Raw genomic sequence first — 27245 nt, 5'->3', positions numbered from 1 at the left:
AGGACGGTGGTGATGTTACAGGGGGACCTTTCCCTCTACCGCGTGGCTCCACCCACACGCCGCCGCCGCCGCCGTCGAGGCGCACAATCTGGCAACAGTGGCTCGCTATAACCGATATTGTGGCCGTGGATTGAATGGAGGGGAACTAGCTCAGGTCAAACCTCCCCACCGGCACGACAACCCTCGGTTGGTGGAGCGACCCCTCGCCACTGTTCACTCTCCGTCGTTTCTCACCCCACCCAACCCCTATGCATCCTTCTTTATCCCTATCCATCTGCCTCTTTCCTTCCTTCTCTTCCCCCACTCGATTGAACCGCATCATCTCCCCTTTCCTCTTGCTTCTCTACGCTTGTCGTTCGTAGTCTGCCGTATCCCCACTTTCTATCCATTCGACTGTCTGCGTCTTTATGGAGTGGCACACGCGTGTGCTGCAGTATTCGTGCGTCTGTGCGTTGGGTGCGAGTGTCGCCCTGCTGCTAGATGGCGTTCGTGTGCGCCTGCGCCTGTGTACGTGCGCGCGTGTAACTACTCCCACCACGTCATCTACGCTCTACCACTACCGTTAGTATCCTCATCGTAGTCATTCTAACACCAACAACCAACCAACAGCACCACCACTCTCACATTATCCTGTGTCTGCTGCTTTTGCTACTCTCTACCATCAACATCAGTTACCAACGCACACAAAGATACGTTCGCGTTTGTGTGATACAAGATCGTACGCGAATCGACGGACAGGGACACACACCGTGGATATACAGAGAGTGTATACACACAGCACGGATCCAATAGAGAGCGCGCATGAAGAGGAGCAGGGACAGACTGTACCGTTAGAGCGAAAAGGACGGACCAAAGAGAGCAAGCAAGACAGATATTGGCCCCAACAGCCTCTCACTAGACAGTATTACTTTCAACCGTTTAGCGGGGCCAATGCTACCCGGCGCGGAGTAGTCAGTCAGCCGAGCAGTCAGAGTCAGCCGTCCGCGAATACCGAGAGGACGCTCTCTCTTCGTTCACGAGTGTCGTCGTCGACGATCATTCACGCGACGATTTCTCAAATGTTTTATCATCATCATCATTGTCCTCGAAGCTTCTGCTGCTGCTGCTTCTGTCACCGCCGTCGTGATCAATGTCCTCGTCAATTCTATTAACAGTTCGTCGTCGTGTTATACCATCGTCAGTGCATCTGTGACAGACTGTGAGCCGCACGCGTGTAATACGCACAACCGGTGGATATATATCTAAAGTTTACGAAAGTGTGTGAGAGAAAAAAAAGGAGAAGACGTGAACGAAAGAAATAAAAGAAACTTTATAACGACGAAAGAAGAAAAGAAGAATAAGGAAGAAGAATGAAAGTACATAGTTTTTGTATGTCGCAGATAGTTTGATATTCGTTTTCGACAATTACGATACGATTACATTATTAAACATAAACGTGATTGAAAACGACTCAAAGAGACAAAGTTGTTTGATAAAGTTGTTGCCGCTGGAGTCGCAAGGACACAACACCGGTGTCGGCCACGAGCAGTGGAGTTTTACCCTCTCTCACGACACATCCGAGTCGCACGCGCGTGCAACACTCTCTGGTGGGTTCCGCACGTCCAGCCTGAGTCGCGCGGACCGCGTTCTCGCTTGTTTTGTCGTTGTTATGACGAGGTGATGAATAGACGAAAGCGTTGCAGTGCCGAGCAGCGTGGTGACCGTGCTCGTCGTCGTGACGGACGATGACGATAAACGTAGACAGTTTTCGTGGACGCAGAGAAGTGTGCTCATTGGTGTGATCTAATGTTTTATTCCTTGTAATATTCCATTTGCCACAAGAAAGAATTGGATTATACCGTGAACAAGGTGTATCGACCGAGGATAATGCGCCTCTGTGTCATCCTTTAGGTAAGTGGAAGTGCATTGTTTCATTAATACACGGGTACACGGCATTCTCGCAAGTGGTCGTTGGATTCTCAGGATAACTTCAAAATTGCAGTGACACGATCCTTTTGAAATTATGAATGAAATATTTCAATATAATTATTCTGTGAAAAATTAAATTTTATCCCTCGTTCAACGAAGATTGTGCAACCGTTCGTGTAACTACCATACAATGTTGATCATGTTAATGAAAAGTCCCTCAAGTTGTTTATTATTCTTCGTTTAATGTTTTCTTCATTAATGAAGGTTGATGTTCATTGTATAAGACAGTTCATAAAACTGAATCTTAAATAAAAAATCGACAATGGTTCGCGATCTCTTAACTCGCCACTTGCTCGTTATTACATTGCAGTAGTAGATATTCTAACTGGCAAGGCGCTTTCACAACGGGTGATTGTTCTAAAGATGTGTCATTCTGTCTTACTCATTTCTCGAGTCGATCCCGGTTAACCGCGGGGGAAAGAGTAAGAAAATGTCGAGAGAGGGAGCGAGAGATAGAAAGGTCTGGCATAGACGGGAGACACGAAAAGAGGCAGAAAGTCACGTCCACTATAATCTTTGATTGCCTAGAGGGTTGTAACGTATTATACTCGACGTATTAACACCTTTATGTGTAGCAAAACTATACACGCCGTGAAATGATGTGCTACCGAATCGGCTTATAAACCGTTAGTGAACACACTTGAATATTTTACAACGAATGTGATTACATATTCTTATGAGAATAGAATCCGTTATACGTTACGTTTTCTAGAAGGAAATAAAAGATGTTTCAGAATGTTTCAAGAAAATAACTCTAACTGAATTTCTTTCGTTTAGTATGTGTAGATATACCTATTATTGAATTATGTATTCTCAATTGGTTCGTGCGTTTTTATCGATAGGTAACGAGTTATTGAGAGAATCTACGACCACGGCAGCAGCAGCAGCAGCAGTGTGTATGATCCAGAATGCGATCTTAATAATTCATTACCGAGAAAAGTTCAAATCTGTTTCGCCGTTACGTTTCTGATATTGATGTACATCCGCGAATGTTCTTGTTTCTGCTCAAATCGTGAAATGTATTATCATGAACGAGACAATGTCAACGAAAAATAAAAATATATATTATCAGTTGATCGCGTGATTCGCGAAAAAATGAACGATTTAAAGTCGAGTAAACGGACACGGCTCGGTTTCGATTGTACACTATCTCGCTTGCGATGACGATAATCGGTGGTATGACATTGTCACTGACGTTGTTATCAATCAACGTAAAGGAAAATGAAGTAAAATATAAAAATATCAATAAAAACGGAGAGATAGAGAATTGTATAGAAAGAGAGATGGTTAAAATTTGATCGAATTTTTATAATTAAATTAGATTTCTATAATTGAATGGAACGATATGCATCGTTTCGTACTTCGTATAGTACCGTGTGTAATAGATGCGGTCTTTGGCGTGCGTCGAGATAATCTTGGCAATATTAAACGCGCAATAGGCTCCGCTATGCCCGGGCTATCTAATCATTTATCGTCAACAGTCATACGCCAAGTCACTGTACTATCAACGATAGTTTGCCGAAACTGTACTTTCATGTATATCGCGCAGAGAACGCCGCTCGCCAGCAAATATAATCGACAAAGGCATACAACAGTTCTCCGCCCGATAACCAGTCACTTCAACGGATCTAAAAACTATGTCAGGATCCCTTGACATTTATGTGCTTCGTGGCTGCAGCCTTGTGGCGCCCCGCTTTACTGCCAGCTTTATTAGTTCATTTTTCGACGTTTTTTTTCAAATAACTTCAATTTTTCTTTTTTCTTCTATCTGCTAGTTCTAAATTAACATTTTATGCTAATGAGTCAGAGTGGCAATTTAGATCGACGTATTATTGGTCACATTACTATATGAAAGTACTATCGTCCCCTGACCGTTATGGCGAGAGAAGCATACCATTGTGTCTAATATATATCGTACTCATATATAGTAATTAAAGAGATCGAACCAGATTAAATTTCATATTATTTAATAGTAGTTTCATATGACTACAATTATTTGTATTATTAAAAATTAAATGTAGGATCTTATAAAAAAGCACTTTATTGAAAAATAAGGATGCGAGTGTACCAATATTTCTTGTAGCCACAGTACTCTATCTTATTTACTAAAAATCTACTATCTTTTTTTCAACTTTACAAACTACTACGTGTATATACATCGTTGAACGCATTACATCGATACTTCGCATTGCTTCGCGTACACCTTCCATCCAGTGTCCAGCGCTACTTCTACGAACGTTGAGCTTTCACCTAACGCCATAGTGACAGAACCACTGTTACGAGCGCACACAACCAAGAGAGGGGGGTACTTATCGAATGTGCTCCGTGCACGAGTACGCGTACGTGCATCGAACACACGCGATCTTTGTCCATATGCAGAGGCGCGGTTGTTTGCTATTCTCTTTCTCTATCATTCTTTCTCTTACATTACAACGTCTCCGCAGCGTGAACACAAGAAGTCGGTTTCGTTAAAAGCCTTCTAATCTCGATACAGGCCCCGTTGCGGTGGCACAATATCAGAAATAGGTTTGTTAAAATAAGCGTACACTCGATGGCGCATACCGTGCTTCCCAGGGACGTATTACCGCGGGGGGAATCACCCGGCGGATCACTGGTGGGGATGCAGTAGGGAGAGCCATGCTCTGTGCTGCACACACTTTGCCCTTATCCACAAATAAATGAGGTCGACTCGCCGATTCATACCTCGCGCGTGAGTCTACGGATTCTTCGACCGGAGAGTGCCATTTCCTTTTTTCCTCTCCTCTCGTATCTCATTATCTTTGTCTTTCTTTTCCATTATCATTAAATTTTTCTATGTAATAATCACGTTTGGATAACATAGAAAAATGTTTTAGACAAAGAGTTGCCGTAGTTCATAAATATATGTGCACGGCTGTTAAAATTTCATAGCAAATTTCTCATGACGAAGTCGTTGCTGTCGTATTGAACTTATGGTATATTACAGCCGTTTCGACAAAGGGGGTCGCTGCTATTTACCAAATTGGCAAATATCAGCGACTCAGGAATATATCGTCATCTTTGATTGCGCACTCTTCTTGTGGAGCGAGGGTACTTATTTGTCAAGGACGACTGACAGACGCCTCGGAACTGACGAGGAATTATGTCAGAGGAGCAGCACATTATAAATTCACCTTGACGCGTTGGCACGTAGAAAATTGTGGACATATCGTAATTTTCATTCCTTCGGTAGCTTGTTTCATGAGAACCGCCGCGTCGCTCTTTAATATTCCATTTTCTCAACGAGTATCCGTAAACCGTAAAAAAAAGAAAAAAAGAAAAGAAAAAGAGTAAAATTCGAATATCGTTGCTACATGACATAATTTATTTCGATATAAATTTCGAAATTGAAACGGTCAGGTTCTCTCGACTCGCCTCGCGAACAGTCGGAATTACTCGGAAAGTCGAAATTACCAACGGCAGGCAAGAAAAACTTTCGTCGAAAAAAGAAAAGGAACGTAAGCGATCATCCTATCCTTCGAAGACGGTCGCGTACGTACCGCTTGCGCAAACGATTGGTTTACACGCGACGGAATCCGTTCGGTTGGATTATGAAACGTTTGTTTTGCCGGCGCGAAGCGGCCGTTCGTGACGCTTGCTCTCGGTCCGACGACAATGGAGCAGCCTTCGAACATTATGTCCCCGCACGCGCGCTCAAGGTGAAGCGTAATTAAATTTTCATAATTGTTCGTTGCATAATGAGCTCTCGGGACGTGTGGTGGCTTTTGACGCGCATGACGCGCGAATCAAAAAGCCTCGATGCGGCAAACGAATTCAAATCGACCGCGCTACGCGACGTACCGATCACGGTCGACATAAAATCTTCCCGGAATCCGTTATCGCTGTCGCAGACCCGCTTTTATCCAAACGATTACGCGTTGCTATGAGAGTCGATATTACGTTTCAAACAACCGAAGAATAATATTTCGTTCGATGTTTCTTTTCTTTCGGGCGATCCATTTGAAGTTTGGGTTCGTTATTTTTAAAGAAGTTATTATCTTATTTCTTAAGAACTGTTTGATTTTATAGTAGTATATACATTTGAGTGACATATTATATACGGTATATTATATGACACATAATCAGAGGTTTTTGTACATTTCATGGGGAGGGTTATTTAGAAAATAGTGACTAAAATAATAAAAATTGGCGACTAATTATAACAAATCAGCTCGATAATAGTATATGCTTCGTTTCTTTAGCTATCGGTTGTACTTACATTGCGTGCAGAAGCGCGATTGAGTGCGCATGCGCGCACAATACGTTGAAAGCGCCAGTCGCCTAATTTTGTTCCGTATACTTATGTCAAACGGCAAGCAAGAACGTCGATATTCTCAACTCTGTATAGACAAAGCTCTAACGCGCGCGCTTTGGTCACGTCAACGAAAGGAAATTATCGTTTGGCGATTATACCGTTGCTTAGTCGATATTGAACATTAAAGATGAATACCAAGCAATTTATAAAAACGTCATACTTATACATAATCAATATTATGTATTGGAGAATTGATAGGAGGTATAATTGCTTGATAGAAAGTTTTCTATGTTAATTCTTCTTATTATTAATTCTTATTAAGATATTTTGTATGATCTAAAAATTTATAGTATCGCTCATAGATATTTTAATTATATGCTATTAAGCTTCTTTTAATTAAGGTGATATAAATAGGAAAATTATTTTATAGGATGAAAATTAAAAGATTTCGATAAATATTAATAAAAAAGCAACAAGATATAAGCAGTTCAATGGCACAAAAGAGATATGTTAATTTATTTAGAATTAATGGCATGCAGCAGGTTAGCAAGATCGCATCCTATCTTATCCACGTAAGCAGTAAACTATCAGTTGTAATTCAAGTTGTACACGTTAATTCTTTGTTCCTGTGAGTCCAGATATAAAAGATCGCAATTGAAAGACACTCGCCGCGAGAAATATAATTCACAACCTGTTCCTTCATGGTCCGGTGATAACCATAAAAACATTATCGAATTTCCTCTGAAAAGATTAATTATCACCATCGTGACAATAACGCGTTTCGTGATTTATTACAATGTTTAAAAGCGTGTTAAGCGCGTTAAAGAGGGGGAAAGTAATTATGTCAGCGCAGTGACGAAAAGTCCATATCGGACAGAAAGATCGGTTAATAAAATAACTGCAATTGCAAACGGGGTGCGTTGATTGGCCGGAAACGATTGCACGTGGCAAGGCCGCGACTCACCTTATCCAGGAAGACACACTGATATCAGTTGTCATAACTTCAGTTGTTTATTTTTTTCTAGTTATTACTTATCATAGGTGACTCGCGCGTCAATCGACGCGTGACTCGCAGTTTGAAATATGTATATGAATAATTAAATACGTATCACATAATAACAAAAATATATCATTACATTTAGAGAAATAGTATACAAATAAAATATGTGAGTGGTTAATTAATCTTAACTTAAAAATAAATAACTTTTTTACTTAATTATTTTTTATATATAATTTTAAAATGTGAAAAGAGGTTAGAAAATAAAAAATGTTTATATATATCCTACTATCGTGTAAGATTTCAACAAATTTAAATACCAAAAAAGGAAATAAGATGATTAGATTGGAAATATTCATTGAGTTCCAGAATTCTTTGTTGGTTAACTTGCTGATGGGGCTGGTATCTTTATTTAACGCGTCGTATTAATCATTTTCCTTGTACGTCGCGGTGTATGTTTCGAAGGTTTTATCTGGAAGAAAAGTTTAAGAAAGTAGAAGACTTTGTAATCCCGAATAATTAATGCAAAGAGCAGGTGGGAATGTAGTATCTTTCGTGATATATATTTAAGCGTCCGTTTCCGCGCACGTGCGAACACACGCGTGATTATTTGAAATTAACGAGCGTCTCACTGTAAATGGAGTACGTGTCGTGCACGTAAGATCGTATCAAATGATGCCATCGTTGCTTTAAATACATTAGTCTTAACTTTGATGTCTTTGTTTGGCAATAAAGAGCTTTTAAAAAAAGAAGTAATACTCGGACAACATTCAACTGCAGAAGAATTTCACTGCTAACTTAATTCACTCGGAATAGGGATCTTGTTTCTTGCTAATGTATTAATAGAAATGTATCTTGATTTAGAGCTCCTACAAAGGGAATTAAGTATCACGACTCGTATGGCTTTACGAGGCATGACTGAGATGTTCCTTGAGCGTGTTCCCGTGAAAAATATTTCCTAGACGATCTTCGTCATCAATGCATTCGAGTTTAACCCTGACATACATCAAGATACTAGGCACCGGTATAAACTATATTAAAGTTTTCCACGAGAATTGCGTTCATTCGTTTTGCCTCAGTCGACGTTAAGCGACCGATGTTATTTTGGTGCTTCGAGTTAACTTATAGGCACGTGTTATATTCTCTCCACTTCCTTATTTCCAAGCCCCTATATATACATGCATATACATATATCTATATGCGTGTCAAACTATAAACGGGCTCTAAAGAAAGTATGTCTTTCAACTTCGTACATACATTACAGTTCGAAACAATTGTCTCGATTTCTCCGGTAATAAGGTGATTTCCAACGTGCCTTTCTAATTTCTAGTAAATTTCTTCCTCGTTCGAGCCCTTGCAGTCGTTCGTTTGTTCGTTCGTTCGTTTCAACAGCACAGATGAATCGCTTTCTTGCCCTTCGATTATTCTCCACTGTCTATTATAAAAAATATTTCTATAATTTATATAATAAATTTACGTAACGTTTGTGCAACAAACTATGATCTAATTTGTGGTTTTCAGTTTTCTTACTTTCAATTCTTCGACCTACCTTCGACTATATTAAAGATTTCTACTAGAAATCTACTTTTGAACAAAACTTTATTACCCGTGATCTAATTGAGACATGTGAAACTTACAGTTCTTTGCATCTAAAAAAGAAAAGGAAAAGAACATAATCGTTACACTACAATTCGAGATACGTTAACGCCATTCGATGATCGAACCAATTAATGCAATTTTAAGTCTGTTTTCACACGAAACTACTATCCTTTCGTTGCTCTTAAAAGTATGGTACGAAAGCCCCGTTGTTCTCGTACGTGGGAGAGAGAGCTAACAGCGAATTGTTGTCGTCCGGCGTTCCCTTTATCTCATCGTACAGGATACATTGCTGTAACACGCTGCACCGGATCGAGTGATATTTATGTAACGGTCAAAGGGGTTAAGTGTTCTGGGAAAGTTTCCAAAGCAACGATTGGCCGGCGGCTTCCGTGATTTCGTCATCCGCCAATCAACGCCCCGAAACAACTTTCTCCGAATCCTGACAGTTCATGGGCCTTCCTGCGCGTGGCCACGCGCGCCTGTGCTCGCGCCTCTATTTGCAGAAATGCATCCTCCAGGAGAGGATTTATCGCACGTCAAAAAGCGGCCTGACGTAAGGCGTGTAACAATTCGCCGATACAAAGGCCGATTTCAACATAGAAAGCATCACGCGAAGGAATCGCGCGCGCGTAATACCGTAAATGGAGAGTCGCGCTCGGTATGTAAAGGTTGGCAGCACTTTTAGGGAGTTCCATTTGAAATATCGTACGCGGGACGATCCACTTTTCTTTTCATCAAATTCTTAACTTTCGCGTCACGTTTGCATCGAGACAGATAGTAGATAGAAAGATTAATAGAAAATATAATTGTAGAAATTTAAATTACTGTAAATTTTAATTAATAGATAATTAGATTGATTTGCGAGAAAATACATAAATTGATTTGGCGGAGCAGCGGTTCAATACATACAAGTTCCGGTTAACAACGAATGGGATGAACGGAACAATCTGACCTTCGGCCACGAAGGGTTAATACAATCAATCTGAAAACCATTTTAATTGAGTAATTTGATGTACAGTCGAAGGGGAGACGATTTTTGACGGATTCAATTAGTCGAGATGCGCTCCAGAGTGTCGCCGCTTTTTATCTCAGGGGCTTAAGTCGCACTTTATGTTGATACGAGTACATACATATATTTTATTTACACAATTCAAAAGAATGTTTCGTTTCAGTTGGAATCGATGTACATATACTCAGGAGAACAAAAGATGAATATTTGAAGTTGCGGATATTACGCCACCACTGAATCACTGATAAATTACTTCCGTCATATTTCGAGATATTCGGAAGCACGCGTGATGTAACTTATAGAGATGTAGTTGCCCTCGTAAGTTTAAAATTTAATGAATAGCTTTTATTAAAGCGGAGATAATACGTTTTCGACAAAAACTTATCTATCCTTTCTCAGATCTTTATTTTTAAAAAAATTTTGCTCATTATAACGAATAGGAATATCTTTAGTAATAAACTTTTTTATATTTTGAAAAATCGATATCTAAAACGAGTAAAAATTTAATAAATTCGATTTAGTATATGTATATTAATAATGTAAAGTATTCCTTCCGCGTTTCAGTTGACACAAAAATAAAGCATGGAAACGCGTTTTCTCGACGCTACGGACACGTTCAAAAATTGTTAACGTGTCAAAGCTTTCGTAATCATTCAACGAATTGCAATATCCAGGAATCTTCCCCACCCTTCCAATAACAGTCTGATAAAGAATTCGTTGGTTTCTTTTACAAGTACTGTCACGTTTTAATCGATACGGTCACCTATCTTAAAATATACTCAACATATGTTCAAAATCTTACTAATTTTTTATTCTAAAAAATATTAACTTTCATACTAAGAACCTACGATAGAAAAAATAAAAAAAAGTACATTCTCTTTAAAAATGTAAAAATAAACAGTATAAGGAAGGAAAAATATTTAAAAAAAGGATTAGGACTCAAAAATGTTGCGCTAACGTTCTGCGGTGAAGTTTAAACGTAACATGGTATCCCTCATGGAACTGTAACGTGACACCAATAGCTGAGGTTTGTTACAAAACTCTTTTGCGACGCTTCCCATTTATGCACCGTCACGTATATTATAGATCGTAATTATTAAATCGTCGTAGTATTGTTCCAGAATTGAACTGTGATCCTTACATAATGACAATACGAGACATATCATCCAGTTGCATAATCTGTTTTGTTCTTACGTTATACCCGCCGTGAATATTTTAACTAGGAACTGTTTTACTACGGGCGTTTTGCAGAAATACGAAGACCTTGAAAATTTCGCAAACATCTCACATTAACAAAAAAGTAAAGGATGCTCATAAAACATTATTTTTCTAAGAAAAAGAAATTGAAATAAAATTGTACGTCTTACAATGTGTTTTTTAATGCTTTAATGCTTTAAAGAGCGTATTGTAGTGGAACGCCTATTTAATTTTCTTACATAAATATCTATACTACTTATTATCTATAAAAATATATATTGAGAATTATTTTTCAAGAGATTGAAGGATAATTTGTAAGTAAAATTCTCAACAAATGAAAATGAAAGACAAATATGCGTATTTAGTCAACGAGTATAGTACATATATTTAACCAGCCTGATTTTTTACTTGGGCGAGAGCTAATGGTGCATTCGTGGAATGCACGCTCAATAATTTCGCAGAGTAAAAGCAAGATTTCTCTTCTGCTTGCGTTTGCTCTTATTATCGGCCGCCATTGTAAACGCGTTGGCGAACAGTTCTTTGTGTCTTTGTGTGTGCACGACTTTCCCGTGTTCGCATCAAACGGAAATCCTCTGCGGTTGAATCTTACAGTTCTCGGCTTCTTTGTAACTGACGGCAGATGTTATTTCCGTTTATTTTCCGTTTATACACGCATATACAGGTTCCTTGCATTGCGCACATGTTTCCAATGATGTCGAACGTGTCGGAAGCAATCAAGGAAAAATGGCGGAAGAGAAAAAGAATCCTTGACCCTCTTCGAATGAATTACGAGCCAGTTTGAGCTATATGGAGCGTTATTATCAACTTTTCGATCGGGATCGAGCGGTAAATATATTATGGCAACCCTGCTGGTTATCCCTTTACGACCAGAGTAAATAGTCAAATATTATAGTCAATATTTTGTATCATAGCTGTCAAACGTATCTTATAATTCAATCGTATTTCCATAAAAAAAACATTGTTAATGCTGGATTTTACATTACGACTGATAATGCATGACGTAGGAAAGGTTAGAGAAAATTATAAAATGTTAAATATTTGATATAAAACAGGGAATAATTAATAATTATTACAAGAACCGTACATATAGTAACATTGATATTTTGTTAGAAAAAAAGTTTAAATTTGTCTATGGTAGTTTCTTAAATAGTGTATGAATATTTAACTCCTACGTTTTTTGTATTTCGTTAACTAATATAGTTCACTTAGGTTTCAATTTGTATACTTAATTATGATAATGTAGGAAAATGAATGGTACAAAAATAGATTATGAGTGAAAAATGATAACCCTTGATATCACTAGAAACTTCGGTCGTAAACGCGATGGGCATCGATCCGAAGATTTCACGCATACTAATCGATCGATTATGTCATTTCTTCGCTCGAACTAATATTTCTGTTCACACCTATCGAAAGAAACGCGGCGATTAAAGATCAGAACGACGACGCACCAGCAGGATACGTGATGGAAACGATAAATTAATCATAGGGTGGCGAGGTGCACAGCGGCTGTCCTCAAATGAATAGCACGCGCAGTAAACTGTGTGCACGTGCTCGCCTCAAGTTGCAAATCGACGTTGCTGCGAAAACTTTGCCAATGGAGAGAAACCTCGTCAAGCTCTCTCTAAGACGTTTAAAACGTTTTCTGTCGTTCGACCTTTTCTCGAGGCACTGTGAAAAATCTATTCCATCGAAATGCCACGAGCATTTGTTGCGAATGACAGAATCTTCTCATAGACAGCCTAGCAGATGAGAAATCCTCTCTCGGCCGGTCGATGAGCCCGGTGAACAACTACGTGCCGTAGGCACGTTTACTGCAAGCTGATATTGTTATTTCACAAATCATTCTAGCTATCGTTGCTGCTGCATATGCGATTCTCATTAAACTCTTGTAATTTGTCCGAAATTCTCAGAAATAAACGAAAGACGTAACCTTTTTCATATTTCATCTTCTTTTTTGTGCGTCTGAGGTTTCAGCATTGCATCGATAAGTCGTCACGCAATCCTAAGAATTTTTTTAAGTTTTCTTCCCCATTGCATAATTAATGATGTAATGTGTTCGTTTCCATCTTTTCTTGTTTTCTCTTTAGTTACTACAAACTAAAAAAAGAAAAAAAAAGAAAATAAAAATCAATATGATAATGAGATCGAAATATCATGATAGCCAGTAAGAATAAAAAGAATACGCAAAAGTTTCGAAAAAAGAGACGTCGCGACGCGGAGGTGTTATTATTTCTCCTGTAGATACGATTCGAATTGCATAATTAGTATTTGCACGATAAATATACCGGAATGGAGGACAAAGACGTTTAGAGTGCAGGTATTTTACGAAGTATGCTAAGTGAAGGAGCTAATTGAACGAAGTATGATTCGCTGTAGAAAACTGGTCTCTATATTCGTAATTCATTTTGTGTATTGAATAATTCTAAATATAAAGAAGCATACAACTTTCATTTTTCCTCTAATTACATTCAAATATATAATGCATCATTTGCATGTCACTAATGTTTCACTTTTTCCCACTATGAGCTTCTTGCACGTCGTGACTAATTTCAGTCGATATTGTTGTACGACGGAAGATAACAACATTTACGATAGTAACGCGAGTTTTCATTAGGTGACGGATACGTGTCAAATCTGATATGAAATTTAGTTTCCTTCTCGCAACCTCGATTTTTCTATAATTTACCATTTGCGATGCTTTCTATTCTACGCTGCATGATTCTTACTAAAATTATTCATAAATCAATTCAATTATTATAATTTCATTTCCTACAATTCTTATAACCTGTACTATGGTATAACCTTCAACAACAAAGACTCGTAAATATCAGAATGACTTTTACGAGCGTAATCAGAATAATTTCTGTCTCTATCCGGCGAACAAAAGACGCGAGGTTTTCCGCGAAAATGCTTTTGTCTCCGCGATTCACACCGAAAATAACGATACGCGATGCAACGGACGAGATCAAAGCCCTCTGTGCGTCCCTCCTTTCTGTCCTCCCTCATCTCGACCCACTGTCACCATACGAGACTTCTCTCCACATAGGAGAAAGAGGGAGAAAAAAAGAAGGAATTCCTCCCACGATTCTCCGAGCGAGTCGACCTCGGACACACGCTCTTGTTTACGTGTCGCAGGCTTGGCACGGCGGTCTGAACGCTCTCGAGACTCTCGAATCCTTGTTCCCATCCTCCTTCTCTCTACTTGTGTCCTGATTTTAGTGAAGTGTTGCGATCGGCATCCGGCGTATTCGTTTTTTGTCCTCCTTACTCCCGCGCACGCGCGTTCGCTGGTCTCTTTGTCATTCGCCTTAAAGGTGCGTTTAGACTGGTTCAACGGGCGCGATACGTGATCTGATAGGCTAGTTCTATGCGCTCTTGTCGGGCGAAACTTTCTTTTTGTACATGAAACTTTCATTCGATACATGCTGGTGATATCCATGACGATTAATCGCGATTGCTCGTTTAACATTTCATTCGATATAGGGATTTTGATGCTTTAAGAGTTTGGAAGAACGTCATTGGAATTGCATTCTAAAGGGAATTTTTAATGATCTATATTGTACAGCAGATCTTAGGTATTAAATATGAGAATGTAGAATAAAAATTTGTATCGTCCATCGCAAAATTTTGTTGAAGTGGTTGATATCATGAAAATTAAATTTCTTATTTTCATTCAAATTACGTCATATTGAAGTTATGTATTCTAAAGTTATGTTATTCTAAAGTCACTTAGTGAAATTAAAAAAATAATTTTTTTTTAATTAATGAGGAATTAATGTAGCAAAAATGCGATTTCTTGCTTTCAGCTTATGATGGCATAGATCAACAAGTTCGAAGAAGATGTAGTTTTTTTGACGTTGTCCTTTTAAGTCATGCATCTATCTAAGTTCTTTTTTCATTTTCTTATAAATTTCTTGGGGAACCATTAAGTTTTAAATTCGTCCATTTACCAGTTATTTTAGACACATCAACGTATAATTATAAATAAAGATCGTCGTAAACGATAACGATGATCGAAACTGGATTTATTAAGGCGAGATTCATATACGAGTTCACGGGTGTACCAAGTGAGGAGAACGTGGCTATTATATGTCGACGCGCGACGACCGTGAGAGGCCCATTTTATCTCGTACAAGGATTCCTCGCTCGATATTATTCGCCTCCACCTCGATACGCATCGCCAGTATTAGTCGCCTCCTCGGTTTCTGTAAATGGGGAAACAGCCTTTAGGCCAGTCCCCATGAATATGCGAACGATTTCGAAATAATGGTTAGTTATTTTACACTAGAACGATATAGTATAAAAAATTATTTAAAAAGATAAGATGATTTCTATAAGATATTAAATTGGTATCTTGAGTAAGAATTTATACATAATTAATATCATATTTAAAATTATAATATTATGGAAAGTTTTAAGAAGGATACTTTGGATTTGATATTCAAAAATATTGATTTGTCTTGGTCTAAATTGAAAGATAATTAAATTTTTGTTGAATGAAACACTATTTCGTCCTTAGTTCCAAGAATAATAGTATTACTTTTTAATCCCCTTTACCCTTTTCGTATTATATAGATATTTTTTTAGAGACTGCTTCTGTATTTCTAAAAGCGGCATTGACCCACTTACAACATTTTTTTTAAATTACATTGTATTAAGAACTCTGGTACACCTCTTATTGCTAAATTTTTATATTTCCAACGACCTTAGAAGAACACAGTTATCAGCAAAATACAGTAAAATACCATAAATTGTAGTACAAACATATTTAATAAAACAATTCGAAAAGACATTCTCTCTCTCCCTCTTTCTGTTCAAAAGATATGGATAAAGGTATCTAAATAAAATATTTTCCTGGCCAAAATTTTGAATTAATTAATAATAAACGTTATACGTTAATAATACGTTAATAATACGTTAATAATAAACGTGCATTAATAAACGGTGATTTAATACGCTTCGTATTCGATTTCCCGCTAGGCGGTTGCACTCGCACCCGTCTGGACTTCTCGTTTTCGCCATGTTACATCCTCTTTTAAACACGCCATCTAACGAATCACGGACGCTCTGTCGGTTCTTTCTTCCTTTCTTTCTCTCACGCCAGCCGTGCAAGCTGTATATAGGGGCTTTTGTTGCATGCCGAGTGGGCTCTAGTTGACGAAATATTGACATCCGAGAATAGAAACCCGTTGCAGGCTTTACAGAGGGGCCCACCCCGCCCCGATTGCCGTTCAACTGGGAAGACAGAAGGGGCAAAGGAATATACGGTCAGGATAAGGGAGAACAGAGAGCGTCGAAGGGAAAAGGCATCCGTTCGATGGGTTTCCCTCTCTTTCGCCCTCTGTCTTTTTCTTGCGCACCCTTTTACCGTCTCTCCCTCTCATTCTTTCTCCCTCATTTTTTTCTCCGAGTTGCATTCAGCACAAATTTAAAGGGGGTGGGACTTGGATGACGTCAACCTTCAAAATGCTCCCTGTACGTGCTATATCTGGACGTAAGTACGTTACGGGTACATGTACATACAGGGTGTCTTGGAAATCTAATACAACACAATAACGCACGGTGAACAAAGAAAAAGATTCAAGGAGTAGTAGTACTCACGATCGTAATGCGTTAATGGTATTGCCTGTTTATCATTACGCACGAAGATGTGTTCCTTAAGGAATTCACTCTTGGCTGTTGTACTGATGTAGATTCTGCGACAGTGTTAATTATAATCGACTACACGCGCGTTATGTATTTACACTGGTATATTGAACTACGTTCAACAGAATTTTGCAACTTGTGGAAAGATTTGGACCGTTACTCCTAGAATAATATGAGAATGTTTAGCTTAGAAATGAAAGATACGTTATAATCATGACATTCTTAATTTACGCATGTTATTTGTTATTAATGCATTACGCGATAAAACAAAAAATCTGACAGTTTTGACAATTGTTCTCTACGATACGTGAAGACGTAAAAAAGTTAGAAAGGAAGTTCAGTTTTTAGTAATGTTTTTAGCAGAGTAGAACACTTATCATAAAAAAACATTAGAACGATATTAATATTCTGACGACTCGATACAACTGTTTTATGTAATAACAATCTTTTTGTTTTGACAATGTCCTTCAATAATTTCTTTCTTCTTTCTTTTTTTCTTTTTTTTATGAACAGTGAACACCCCAATATACTAACACATATGTATAATGCATGTATACACATAAACGATACTATAGGTTCCTCTACTGGCGACGTATTGAATTCGACCGAGAGGCTATTATTCGAAATTTGTTTTTGTTCGATGTGCCATAATCGTGTCTGGAGGACACCGTACACGGGGAGAACACTCTTTTTCGTTTTAGTTGGCGAGAGGAGGCGCCCCTCTTCCGTTGACTTTGAAAACCACTGGGGTTAAGTGAGCGCGAAAAAAATTATTTAGCAAATGATTAACGAGATATTTATAACGCCTTTTTTTATTCTAGTTCTTTTAACATTGGAGGACGTTCCTTTCGTTTACCGATTATAATGTTTTTATTCGGTGCAACATTCGTAATAATACTCTGTCGTGTTAAACAATGGTGTAACCTTCTTAAGTTTAAATGCCTTTAAATTTATATATCTGAAAATATAAAGATTTCGAACAGTAAAATATTTTTAGCATATCTATGAGTTTTAAATAATCTTCAACAGACTTTCAATAAACATTGTTATAGAAAGGTAAAATTATATTATTGTGTCACTTTAAAGATAAGAAAATGGCAGATATTATTTCTATAATTTTCAATTAGTAATTTATCATCGTTCTATATGCTAAAATGTAAAATCGTTATCTTATAACTCAGAGTAGAAGCAAATGTCTATAAATTGGTATCTTATCAAATCGACCGATTGCTCACTCTATAAGTGACTCTATCAAAGTTAAATTCAAGGTTAGCAATGTATAAACGTAATTTGCGCTACCAAAATACCGATTTTAACCAAGATATAAGAAATCTTCTATTATTTGTACAGAAGTAAAACTTCGTACGTGCAATATTGCATTCTTTTCATAGTAATAGTAATAACAATAAAATATTACACGTTTTAAACATTTATTAATAATTATTACAAATCATACATAATCATACATAAAAGCTACTTTAATAATAGTTAGAAATTGATGTATACAATTTTCAGTATTATTATTTATTTATTTATTATGAATTGCGAGTATTCGAAGCGTACGTCAATGCGTATTCTTCATTTTTTATACTTTATTCTATATTGAATTGCGAATGCTCGAAGCGTACCTTATTTCATGAAAAAGAGCTGCGCAGATGGCGCCACCTAGATCGATGAACGCGCGAAAGTAATCTATCCGTTTAAATTCGTATTCGATCGAAAATGTTCGAACTCTTTAAGCGATAAAATTAAAGGGCACGGGTGTCTGTGCTTTTGCGCAGAAATTACCAGTCGTTTTATAGAATTTCCACGAGCATGCGCAAGAATCTGGACGTGCACGTGGTAATGCGATATCGCAAAAGATACGCTACGATACACATGGTGCACTCTTTCATGTGGCTCCACGAGTTTCGAACATCATGCAGAACAATGGTCATCATATACCCTTGTTCATGAGTTCTTTTACATCTCTAAGTAGTTTTCCCTCGTGTATCGTCGCAGTTTCAAGTTAAATTTCTTTACAATAGCACGATCTACTAAAGAGCCGTATTTCCTCGCCTGTATAGCGCAACTTGAACGCCACATAGGCGTTTTATTTAGAATCTCTACTATCCTTCTAATAAACATCGATTACTCGTAGACAATAGTACCGTAGTTCTTTAGAAATGAATACTTACTTCAGTTCTCATGGAGAAATAATACATTAAAAAGCAAAAATACAAAGAATAACGATTAAAAATATTCAGCATGAGTACGAGTTCTATGATTGAACACGAACAATTCATCAAATATATCTGCATTAGTAATATGATATGTTATCAAACAGTAGCAATGATAAATATGACCGTGATAAACAATATTTCATGGAAATGAATTGAATAGATTTGTTGATCCTGAGCGATATTTCCGTTTACAGAGAAAATTCGCGGTACCTACCACCGAGATTTTTTCCATCTGGGTGTCGCAAAAGTCGAAAATGATCGTGCAAAGCGCGTTGGTTCCCGGGACACGATTGCACCGGCAAGCGGTGTTTGTAGCAGAACGGTATTATAAGCGCAGAGAGCAGCAGTGTGTGAATAGTGAGCACGTGCATTTCCCACAGAAAACCAATAGGGGCCTTGGCCAGCTGGGAATATGAACGGTGCGCACAGGGTTCGGTCTTTCGATCTTTTGGGGTATGCACGTCTCAAAATGAGGACAGAAACGAGAAGGAAGGCTACTCGAAAGAACGAACAATGTTCGAGGCTTGTATCGATAGAAGGGACACGACAAAGCGTCCAACTTCCTTTCCTATATCTTATATGTAATTCTGTAAGATGAGAAAAGGCACGGGAGCGCTGCTAGCAGGTAAATCGATTTTTAGGAGAGAAGTAGAAGACGTTAAAAAAATTCAAGAGGACTTCAGCTTCGTTCTTAACATTTTTTCTCTCTTCATGAGTTTGCTTTTCGTCTTTTGTTTTTTAAGTAGAAAATAATAACAGATTGAACATTTTAAAGAAATTGTTTAAAGCAATGTTATGGAACTAGTGTGCTTGGTTATTCGTTCTTTGTTTTTTTCCATTTCATTTGTTTCCTTTTCCTCCTTTTTACAGTTGTGATAAGAGTTTTACGTGCTAGTTTAAGCAAGCCGAGATAGCTCTATCTGGAAGATTGTAATGCACCCAATAACGAATGCATTTTTTCATATTTCCATTTTGCGATTGTTGAAAACGCTTTAGAGGCTTTTGGAATTTTCTAAACCTTAAGATTAAACATTTTAAGATTAACGATTGCGATGATCATTGATCTATAAAGTACAGTAAAAATTATCGATAACGGCGCGTGGCCCGAATAGTAACCACGCGATGCGCGATTTAAGTTGTCGACCTTCTTAAATAATTCAACGATCGTGAATAACTCACATATATTATTGCTGCATCGCGGAAAATAGAGAACGTTACAATACAATCGATTGCTCGTACAGAATAGTTGGAACATGAATCTGACCTACAAAGAGATATCTGTATTGCACCCGTATCGACCATTTACTCTTCAACCAAATTTATTTAACTAGTATCACACATCTGTAGTTAATATCTCACCTTATGAATCCTTGGTCTTTTAAGGACAAATATGACAAATTTTAAGTAACCACTATATTTTTCAATACATTTATTTAATGCATGTATGTATTTTAACGAAGAAAACTACGATAATACTCGTTTAAATATTAATAGGGATTTTGCCTAATTTCAAATTAGCCTCATAAGATCAGTGCCTCGAGCTCAACGTAATTTAAAATTAATGGCAAGAACAATAAACAGATATAACAAGAGTAAACAAGAAATATTGTCTTTATCTTTTCCCTTTTCCTTGTCAACGGGTCGCTACCAGTTCCGCGAGAATTACGATTTATTTGATCTTCTATTTGGAATTCAAGCAATGCTGTACATATATGGAACTCATCGAATAATTTCTAATTTCCATTAGAAGTAACATTTTTTCTTATCTTTTGCAGTATCATCCCAGTTTTCGTCGAAACGCCTATATCACGCGACACAAGTTTGTCATTTTCGTTGGAACTAGCTTCAAGAAAACCATCAACAACGGCGGCGATCGGCGTTGGGGTGCAGCCCGTGTTATCATCCGGCTATCATAACACGGTGCCACCCCAGAACGGGGGTGGTGGTTCGACATTTAGTGCCGCGGCGATGGTGGCAGCTGCCACCGCTACGGCCACCGCCACTGCTAGCGTGGTGGCCATGCAGGACCGCCAAGACATCCCCGCACAATTTAACCAGGTACCATTTTTCCCCCTTTTATATTTGCTCTTCGGAAACTACGCGACCGACTCTTATCTTCAGTTATCTTCTTTAGTCTTTTTTTTCATCTTCACATAAAAATTAGTTTATTTTAAAAGAGAAATTGTTTAAGTAACGTATTATATGTTGATTACAGATGCAGGGCCAACATGGAATACCGCATCAAACTTACAACGCAGGGTACGCCCAGAGAGGACCAATGGCCGGAATGGGGCCAGTCGGGATGAGCAACTTTAATAGCATGGGCACGATGAGCCCAATGCACTCTATGAATTCCATGAATTCGATGAACAGTATGAATGGCATGAACTCGATGAATCCTATGTCGATGGGTGGTATGAATGGTATGAATGGTATAAACGGAATGACCCCCATGAGCTCTATGAGTAACATGGGTAATATGGGCATGAACAATATGATGGGACCTAACAACATGCAAATGAACAAAATGAGCATGCAAGTACGTGAAGTATCGAATTCATTTTATAATTCAAACACTTAAAGCGAAAATGGACTTACCTACACACTCTTTTGGATATCAATTTGTAAGCTGTATTAATTATATAAGAGGGGAAGAATTCATTTTATTTCTATTACGTGTGCACATCTATTGTAGACAGAAAATTACTGAGTTTGTTAAGTGTTTGAGTTAGTCCACTTTTGCTCTCAATGTCTTAACTCTCCTTTTATTATCTCAGATTTATGGTAGAATGCTATTATTCAGCAAATAGTAGAGTATGTATTTTTTAATGTTCTTGACTTATGACTTATATTACCATATATTTTCAGGCTCAACCTCACCAAGGCTATCCAAGGAGACTAGCGCCTTATCCAAACCCCGCGATGCATATGGCGCAAAAGAGGCAACAAGGCCCGTACGCGGGTCCTAACCCGGCTGCAATGCAGCCAGCCTTCAGCGGCATGTCGTCGTCACAGTATCCGACCAATTACCCTAGTGCAGCGAGGCCGAATTTTCAACCTCAATACCAACCTATGCAGAGTATGAATCCGTCGGCTGCTGGCTTTGGGCCTAACTCTATGATACGGAGTAATAACATGAGGCAAACTGCGCCTTCATACAACACCGCTAATCAGGCTACTAGTAACCAATATTACGGTAGTAACGGTATACCGGTTAGTATGGGACCTACGACGGTTGGGAATCAGTTCGTTGGTCATCAACCAAACTCAGGATACGCCGGTAGCGCGTCTTCGTATGGTGCAACTGGTGCTGCAACCAGTCAATATCAACAAGATGTTGCATCAATGAGAACGACAGGCGCGGGGAATTTAAATTACCAACACAGTCCTATTCCCGGTAATCCGACTCCGCCGTTGACACCAGCCACCAGTATGCCTCCTTACATCAGTCCGAATCCGGATATTAAGCCTAATTTCAACGAAATGAAATCACCGGTTAATATTCAGAGTAAGTTGAATTCATGCTTTGATCATATATTTAAAATTAATATATTAAAATAAAATGGAGCATCAATAACTAATATTTTCCCGTTTTGTACAGAGGATGATGAGTTAAGATTAACATTCCCCGTGAGGGATGGCATTATTCTTTCACCCTTCCGCTTAGAACATAATCTGGCTGTAAGCAATCATGTTTTCCAACTGAAATCCACGGTACATCAAACGTTGATGTGGCGATCTGATCTGGAACTGCAACTCAAGTGTTTCCACCATGAGGATAGGCAAATGAACACGAATTGGCCAGCGAGCGTGCAAGTTTCTGTAAACGCTACGCCGTTAGTTATTGATCGTGGTGAGAATAAAACATCTCATAAGCCTTTATACCTGAAAGATGTTTGTCAACCTGGAAGAAACACGATACAAATTACTGTATCGGCATGTTGTTGTGTAAGTTTGTTTTATCTTCATATGCTCACAGTCTTAAAATTTAATTTTTACATGCGGTAATATGAATTTTTATTTGCAGTCTCATTTGTTCGTGCTTCAATTAGTTCATCGACCAAGTGTGAGAAGCGTACTTCATGGCTTGTTACGTAAAAGGCTACTAACGGCGGAGCATTGTATTACTAAAATTAAACGGAATTTCAATAATACTATTTCAAATAACGGTATACAGTCGGAGAAAGATGTCGTAGAACAAACAGCACTTAAGGTAGATATTTAACACCATATTTAACATATTACATTTATGTTTTTTATTATATTTATCATGCAAATTATTTTATTATAGGTATCCTTAAAATGTCCTATTACTTTTAAACGTATTACACTGCCAGCTAGAGGACATGACTGTAAACATATTCAGTGCTTTGATTTGGAGTCATACCTACAGCTAAATTGTGAACGAGGAGCTTGGCGATGTCCTGTATGCTCGTAAGTAATTTTTTAACAATTTTCTCTTCGATTATAAAACTAAACGCATTTCGTTCAAGTTTCACATAATTTTGTTTCTATTATATATAGAAAACCTGCACAATTAGAAGGTTTAGAAGTTGATCAATATATGTGGGGCATTTTGAACACTTTAAACACTGCAGAAGTGGAAGAAGTTACGATAGATTCGATGGCGAATTGGAAACCAGCAAAGAATTTAACTGCTAGTATTAAATCTGAAGAAGAAAATGATTGTAAGAGAATGACAAAGGCAATGTCACCTGGAAGTATGAACATGCCTACTATGAATAATTGGGATATGAATCAAGCAATGAGTCCATACATACCACCTGATATGAGTAGCATCGTAAGCGGCTCTATGATGAATAATACACCAACCACGTACGGAAATAATAACATCAATCATCGGAATTCATCGGGAGGATCTTTCGATATTAATTCCGGAGCGAATACGAATACCAATAATGATTATACTAATGGAACTGGGCCTCTTTCGCACTTAAACGAATCGGTGAACTCTTTAGATCCTCTGAATGCTATGGAAAAATCACTTAACGATCAAGTATGTTCTAAGCTCAGAATTATTCTATAACTATATACAACCTTTCATAGATCATTTGTTAAATATTTTGTCCTTATTTTTACAGATGCCCCACACACCTCATACACCTCATACTCCTCACACACCACACACACCAGGTGGTGGAAACAGTGGTCCACCAAGTGTTCCTCCTGCATCCCAAGAGTCCACTGGAAACCTCAACACATCTGGTAATACGAATACAAACATAACCAACGATACTGCAGATATACCATCAGATTTAAATTTTGACCCAGCTGCGGTAATAGATGGCGAGGGTACAGGTCAAGAAGCATTGAATGTAAGTAATAATCTACATTTTCTTAATATTTAAAGTATTTTTATACGTTCGTGTGATATTTATTCCTTATTATATTATGTTGTAGCTCTTACCAGATAATGTTGTGGATCCGATGGAATTACTTTCATATCTAGATCCACCAGATCTGAATACCCCTCCCAGCAGCGGCGCTAGCAGTGGTAACCCCTCATCAAGTGATGATATATTAGCACTTTTTGAATAAAGATAACGGGCATCTCGTAAGAGAAATAATCAAATTGCGACCCTGACATTACAAAAGAAAACTATATCGGCAGGTTTGCATCCTACTACGAATATATTTCTAATCGAATGAAAATATTTGTAGTGAGCAATTTCAAAAACGTATTGGGGTCACTGTTGGGTGCTCTCACCTAATTCAATGGTACAAAAAATCTTAGCTCTAATTATAATATTCCTATCAACAAAGTTAGGGCATATTATTAGATTTAAAGACGATGACTTTTAATTAATAGGCGAAACAAAGCACCACGTTGTAGTGCTTGTTTGTAAAGATATTATTGCATGGATTATGTTTAGTCCTTTGATATTGGAAATATATATTTCCAATAGTAACGCGTTCTATAACATTGTGCCGGGCATATGTTCCAGAACTAATCATCGCAAATATACCACAATTATATTAATTGTGTTCAAAAAACAATGGTAATCCAATTTTTTAATATCGAATATAGAATAATGTTTTGCACAAAGGGTTTTACATATAGATTAATATTATGGAAAAATGTTCATCTGATACAATAAATGTGCAATACGATCAACATATTTACATATGTACATTTTATACATATTACCATTTATCTATTTTTTCATTCCAAAATAAGTTTTTATAGAGACAATATTTAAGAAATCTACCACAGGATGTAGAATTAATTAATATTATGTTTGGTACAATAAATTGATAACCTTTTATTAATAGATTTTAAAAAATCGTATAGCACATTTATACAATTTTATATTGAAAACGTGGACTTCTGAGGTTAATGTGTACATAACATTGGAATATGATTTTAGAAACCTTATATTAATATGTCATTGAAAATTAAACTAATATTAATAAATTTATGATTTTGGAATATTTGCTTGACAAAATGTGCTGTGCTATTTCAAAGACTTCACTTTGAAGCTTTCCCTGCAATACAATCTTTACCTCAGAACCGGTCTACTCGCATTCAAGGCTATGATGGACCTACATCACAACAGAACTACGATTGTACAGTAACATTTGTAAATAAGTTTTAATCGAAAAAAAAATAGGTAAGACATTCATCTGTTGTGAATTACCCTGCTTATTGATGGATATAGCGCATATAGTGTTCCTTTCCTTTAGATTAGATGATTAGTGACAACAGATGAAACAGAATCGAGGGCATATCGGGCTTCACACTGGGAATTATATTTGGTATGGTGTATCTCTTGTGCTTTTGAAAGAAATACGTAATTCAGAAATATTTAAGTTATGCCGGATGAAATATATTACTTCGCTTTTTAAGCAAATAATTTTTTATTTAAAAATCTATACATTGATATTGAATTTATTGATCAAATGTTATTTACACTGCTACTTCGATAAATATTATGTATATAGATTTAACAAAAAAAAGAGAAAATATATAGGAAAATTTCCTACTTTTTCTTTTAAGTCATAGAAATTTTTTTAAAGAAATTTATCAAGATGTAATAATGAAATACATAATCGATGAAAATAACAAGATATTTTTATAACATACAAAATCTCGAAAGATACATCAAAACCTATATACCTACATATACATATGTTTATATATATATAGGATTTATTTTCACATTTTAATGTAGAAGAATTATATTAATAATTATGTTAATAAAAACAAATGTATCATTTTAGTTATTATTTTTATTAAAAGCAGGAGAAACTTTGTAATATTAAAACAATTAGATTAACATTGACCTAAGTTTATAAAAAAGGAGAGACAGATAATAAATTGTATTACACCAAATGTTTAGATGAAATCAACTTTTACACAGAATCAGTATTAGAAAATAAATTCTATATAACAGAATTAGCACAAATTCTCAAAGGAACTGATTTTTCGTTCAATGAAACTTCAGATTTAGAGTTATATGTATATAACACTACTGCCAGAGTGAAACCGCCCATGGCCCCCAGCTTGTGTAGTAGTTATGACATTTATATCTTTTGTGATTTAAAAAGAAGATATACTTACAATGATTCATGTAGGTTATACAAATTTTATATAAAAATGTATTTATATTCCAGTGTGCAACAATAGCGCACACTGACGGATTAGATGCGGTCAAGTTTCTATTCATATAACTATTATAATATTATTGAAAATAGGATAATAATAATACTTACATTAAGCGAGATTATTGTATATTACTTGTATATATGATAAATAGATTAATAATATAAGAAAAGTGGCAAATACTTATTGGCCAGTTATAATAGTAAAATAATTATCGTATTTCTCAGAACCAAACATACAAGCGTTGTATGAGAATACTTTAAAACTAGAAAATATAACATGTAAATGGATACAGGATAATAACAGTTCAAATACTGCACTGTTATTTCTAATAGAATTATTACTTACTTATTAAAGACATAATTATCAAAAAAAGTTTATTCAAATTGTAAGCTTTACTTAGGATTGCCAGAAAGTAGGCACATGCAACGTTGTTGCAATTGTATATAGGCAATGTCTACCTATACCTACTTAATAATATCCTAAAATACATGATACACGGTCTTGGTTTACAAGTTGTAGAGCTTTATAAATATCTGCACAAAATTATAAGTTTTTGTGAAAATATTAGAAAGAGTAAAATGTTAAAGGAAAATCAAAGCTTATTAATTATAAGTTTATTATTAATAAGTTTATCATTAATTATAAGTTCTTGTGAAAATATTAGAAAGAGTAAAATGTTAAAG

General features: G+C 36.9%; 1 protein-coding gene across 1 annotated transcript; it reads left to right on the top strand.

Moving 5' to 3' along the window:
- Window positions 1–392: 392 nt before the first annotated feature.
- Window positions 393–25568, top strand: LOC117232387 (zinc finger MIZ domain-containing protein 1). Its single transcript, XM_033491742.1, has 10 exons — window positions 393–1890; window positions 20711–20993; window positions 21151–21474; window positions 21804–22443; window positions 22537–22883; window positions 22963–23148; window positions 23227–23369; window positions 23460–23952; window positions 24038–24271; window positions 24357–25568. Exons 2-10 carry the CDS (start codon window positions 20904–20906, stop codon window positions 24492–24494), a joined length of 2595 nt encoding a protein of 864 aa, XP_033347633.1. The 5' UTR covers window positions 393–1890; window positions 20711–20903; the 3' UTR covers window positions 24495–25568.
- Window positions 25569–27245: the final 1677 nt, after the last annotated feature.

Source organism: Bombus vosnesenskii, unplaced genomic scaffold (assembly GCF_011952255.1).
Source record: "Bombus vosnesenskii isolate JDL3184/JDL3185 unplaced genomic scaffold, Bvos_JDL3184-5_v1.1 scf7180000013286, whole genome shotgun sequence".
Lineage (NCBI taxonomy): Eukaryota > Metazoa > Arthropoda > Insecta > Hymenoptera > Apidae > Bombus > Bombus vosnesenskii.
The sequence above is the reverse complement of the archived record's forward strand: the minus strand, read 5'-3'. Positions and strand labels throughout refer to the sequence as shown.

What these genes read in the sequence shown, in the direction of transcription:
- LOC117232387 (XM_033491742.1), top strand. Translation starts at nt 20,904, where the DNA reads ATGGTGGCAGCTGCCACCGCTACGGCCACCGCCACTGCTAGCGTGGTG. An exon ending in AAAAATCACTTAACGATCAA is followed by an intron (nt 23,953 to 24,037) that starts GTATGTTCTAAG and finishes TTATTTTTACAG; the next exon opens with ATGCCCCACACACCTCATAC. An exon ending in CAGGTCAAGAAGCATTGAAT is followed by an intron (nt 24,272 to 24,356) that starts GTAAGTAATAAT and finishes ATTATGTTGTAG; the next exon opens with CTCTTACCAGATAATGTTGT.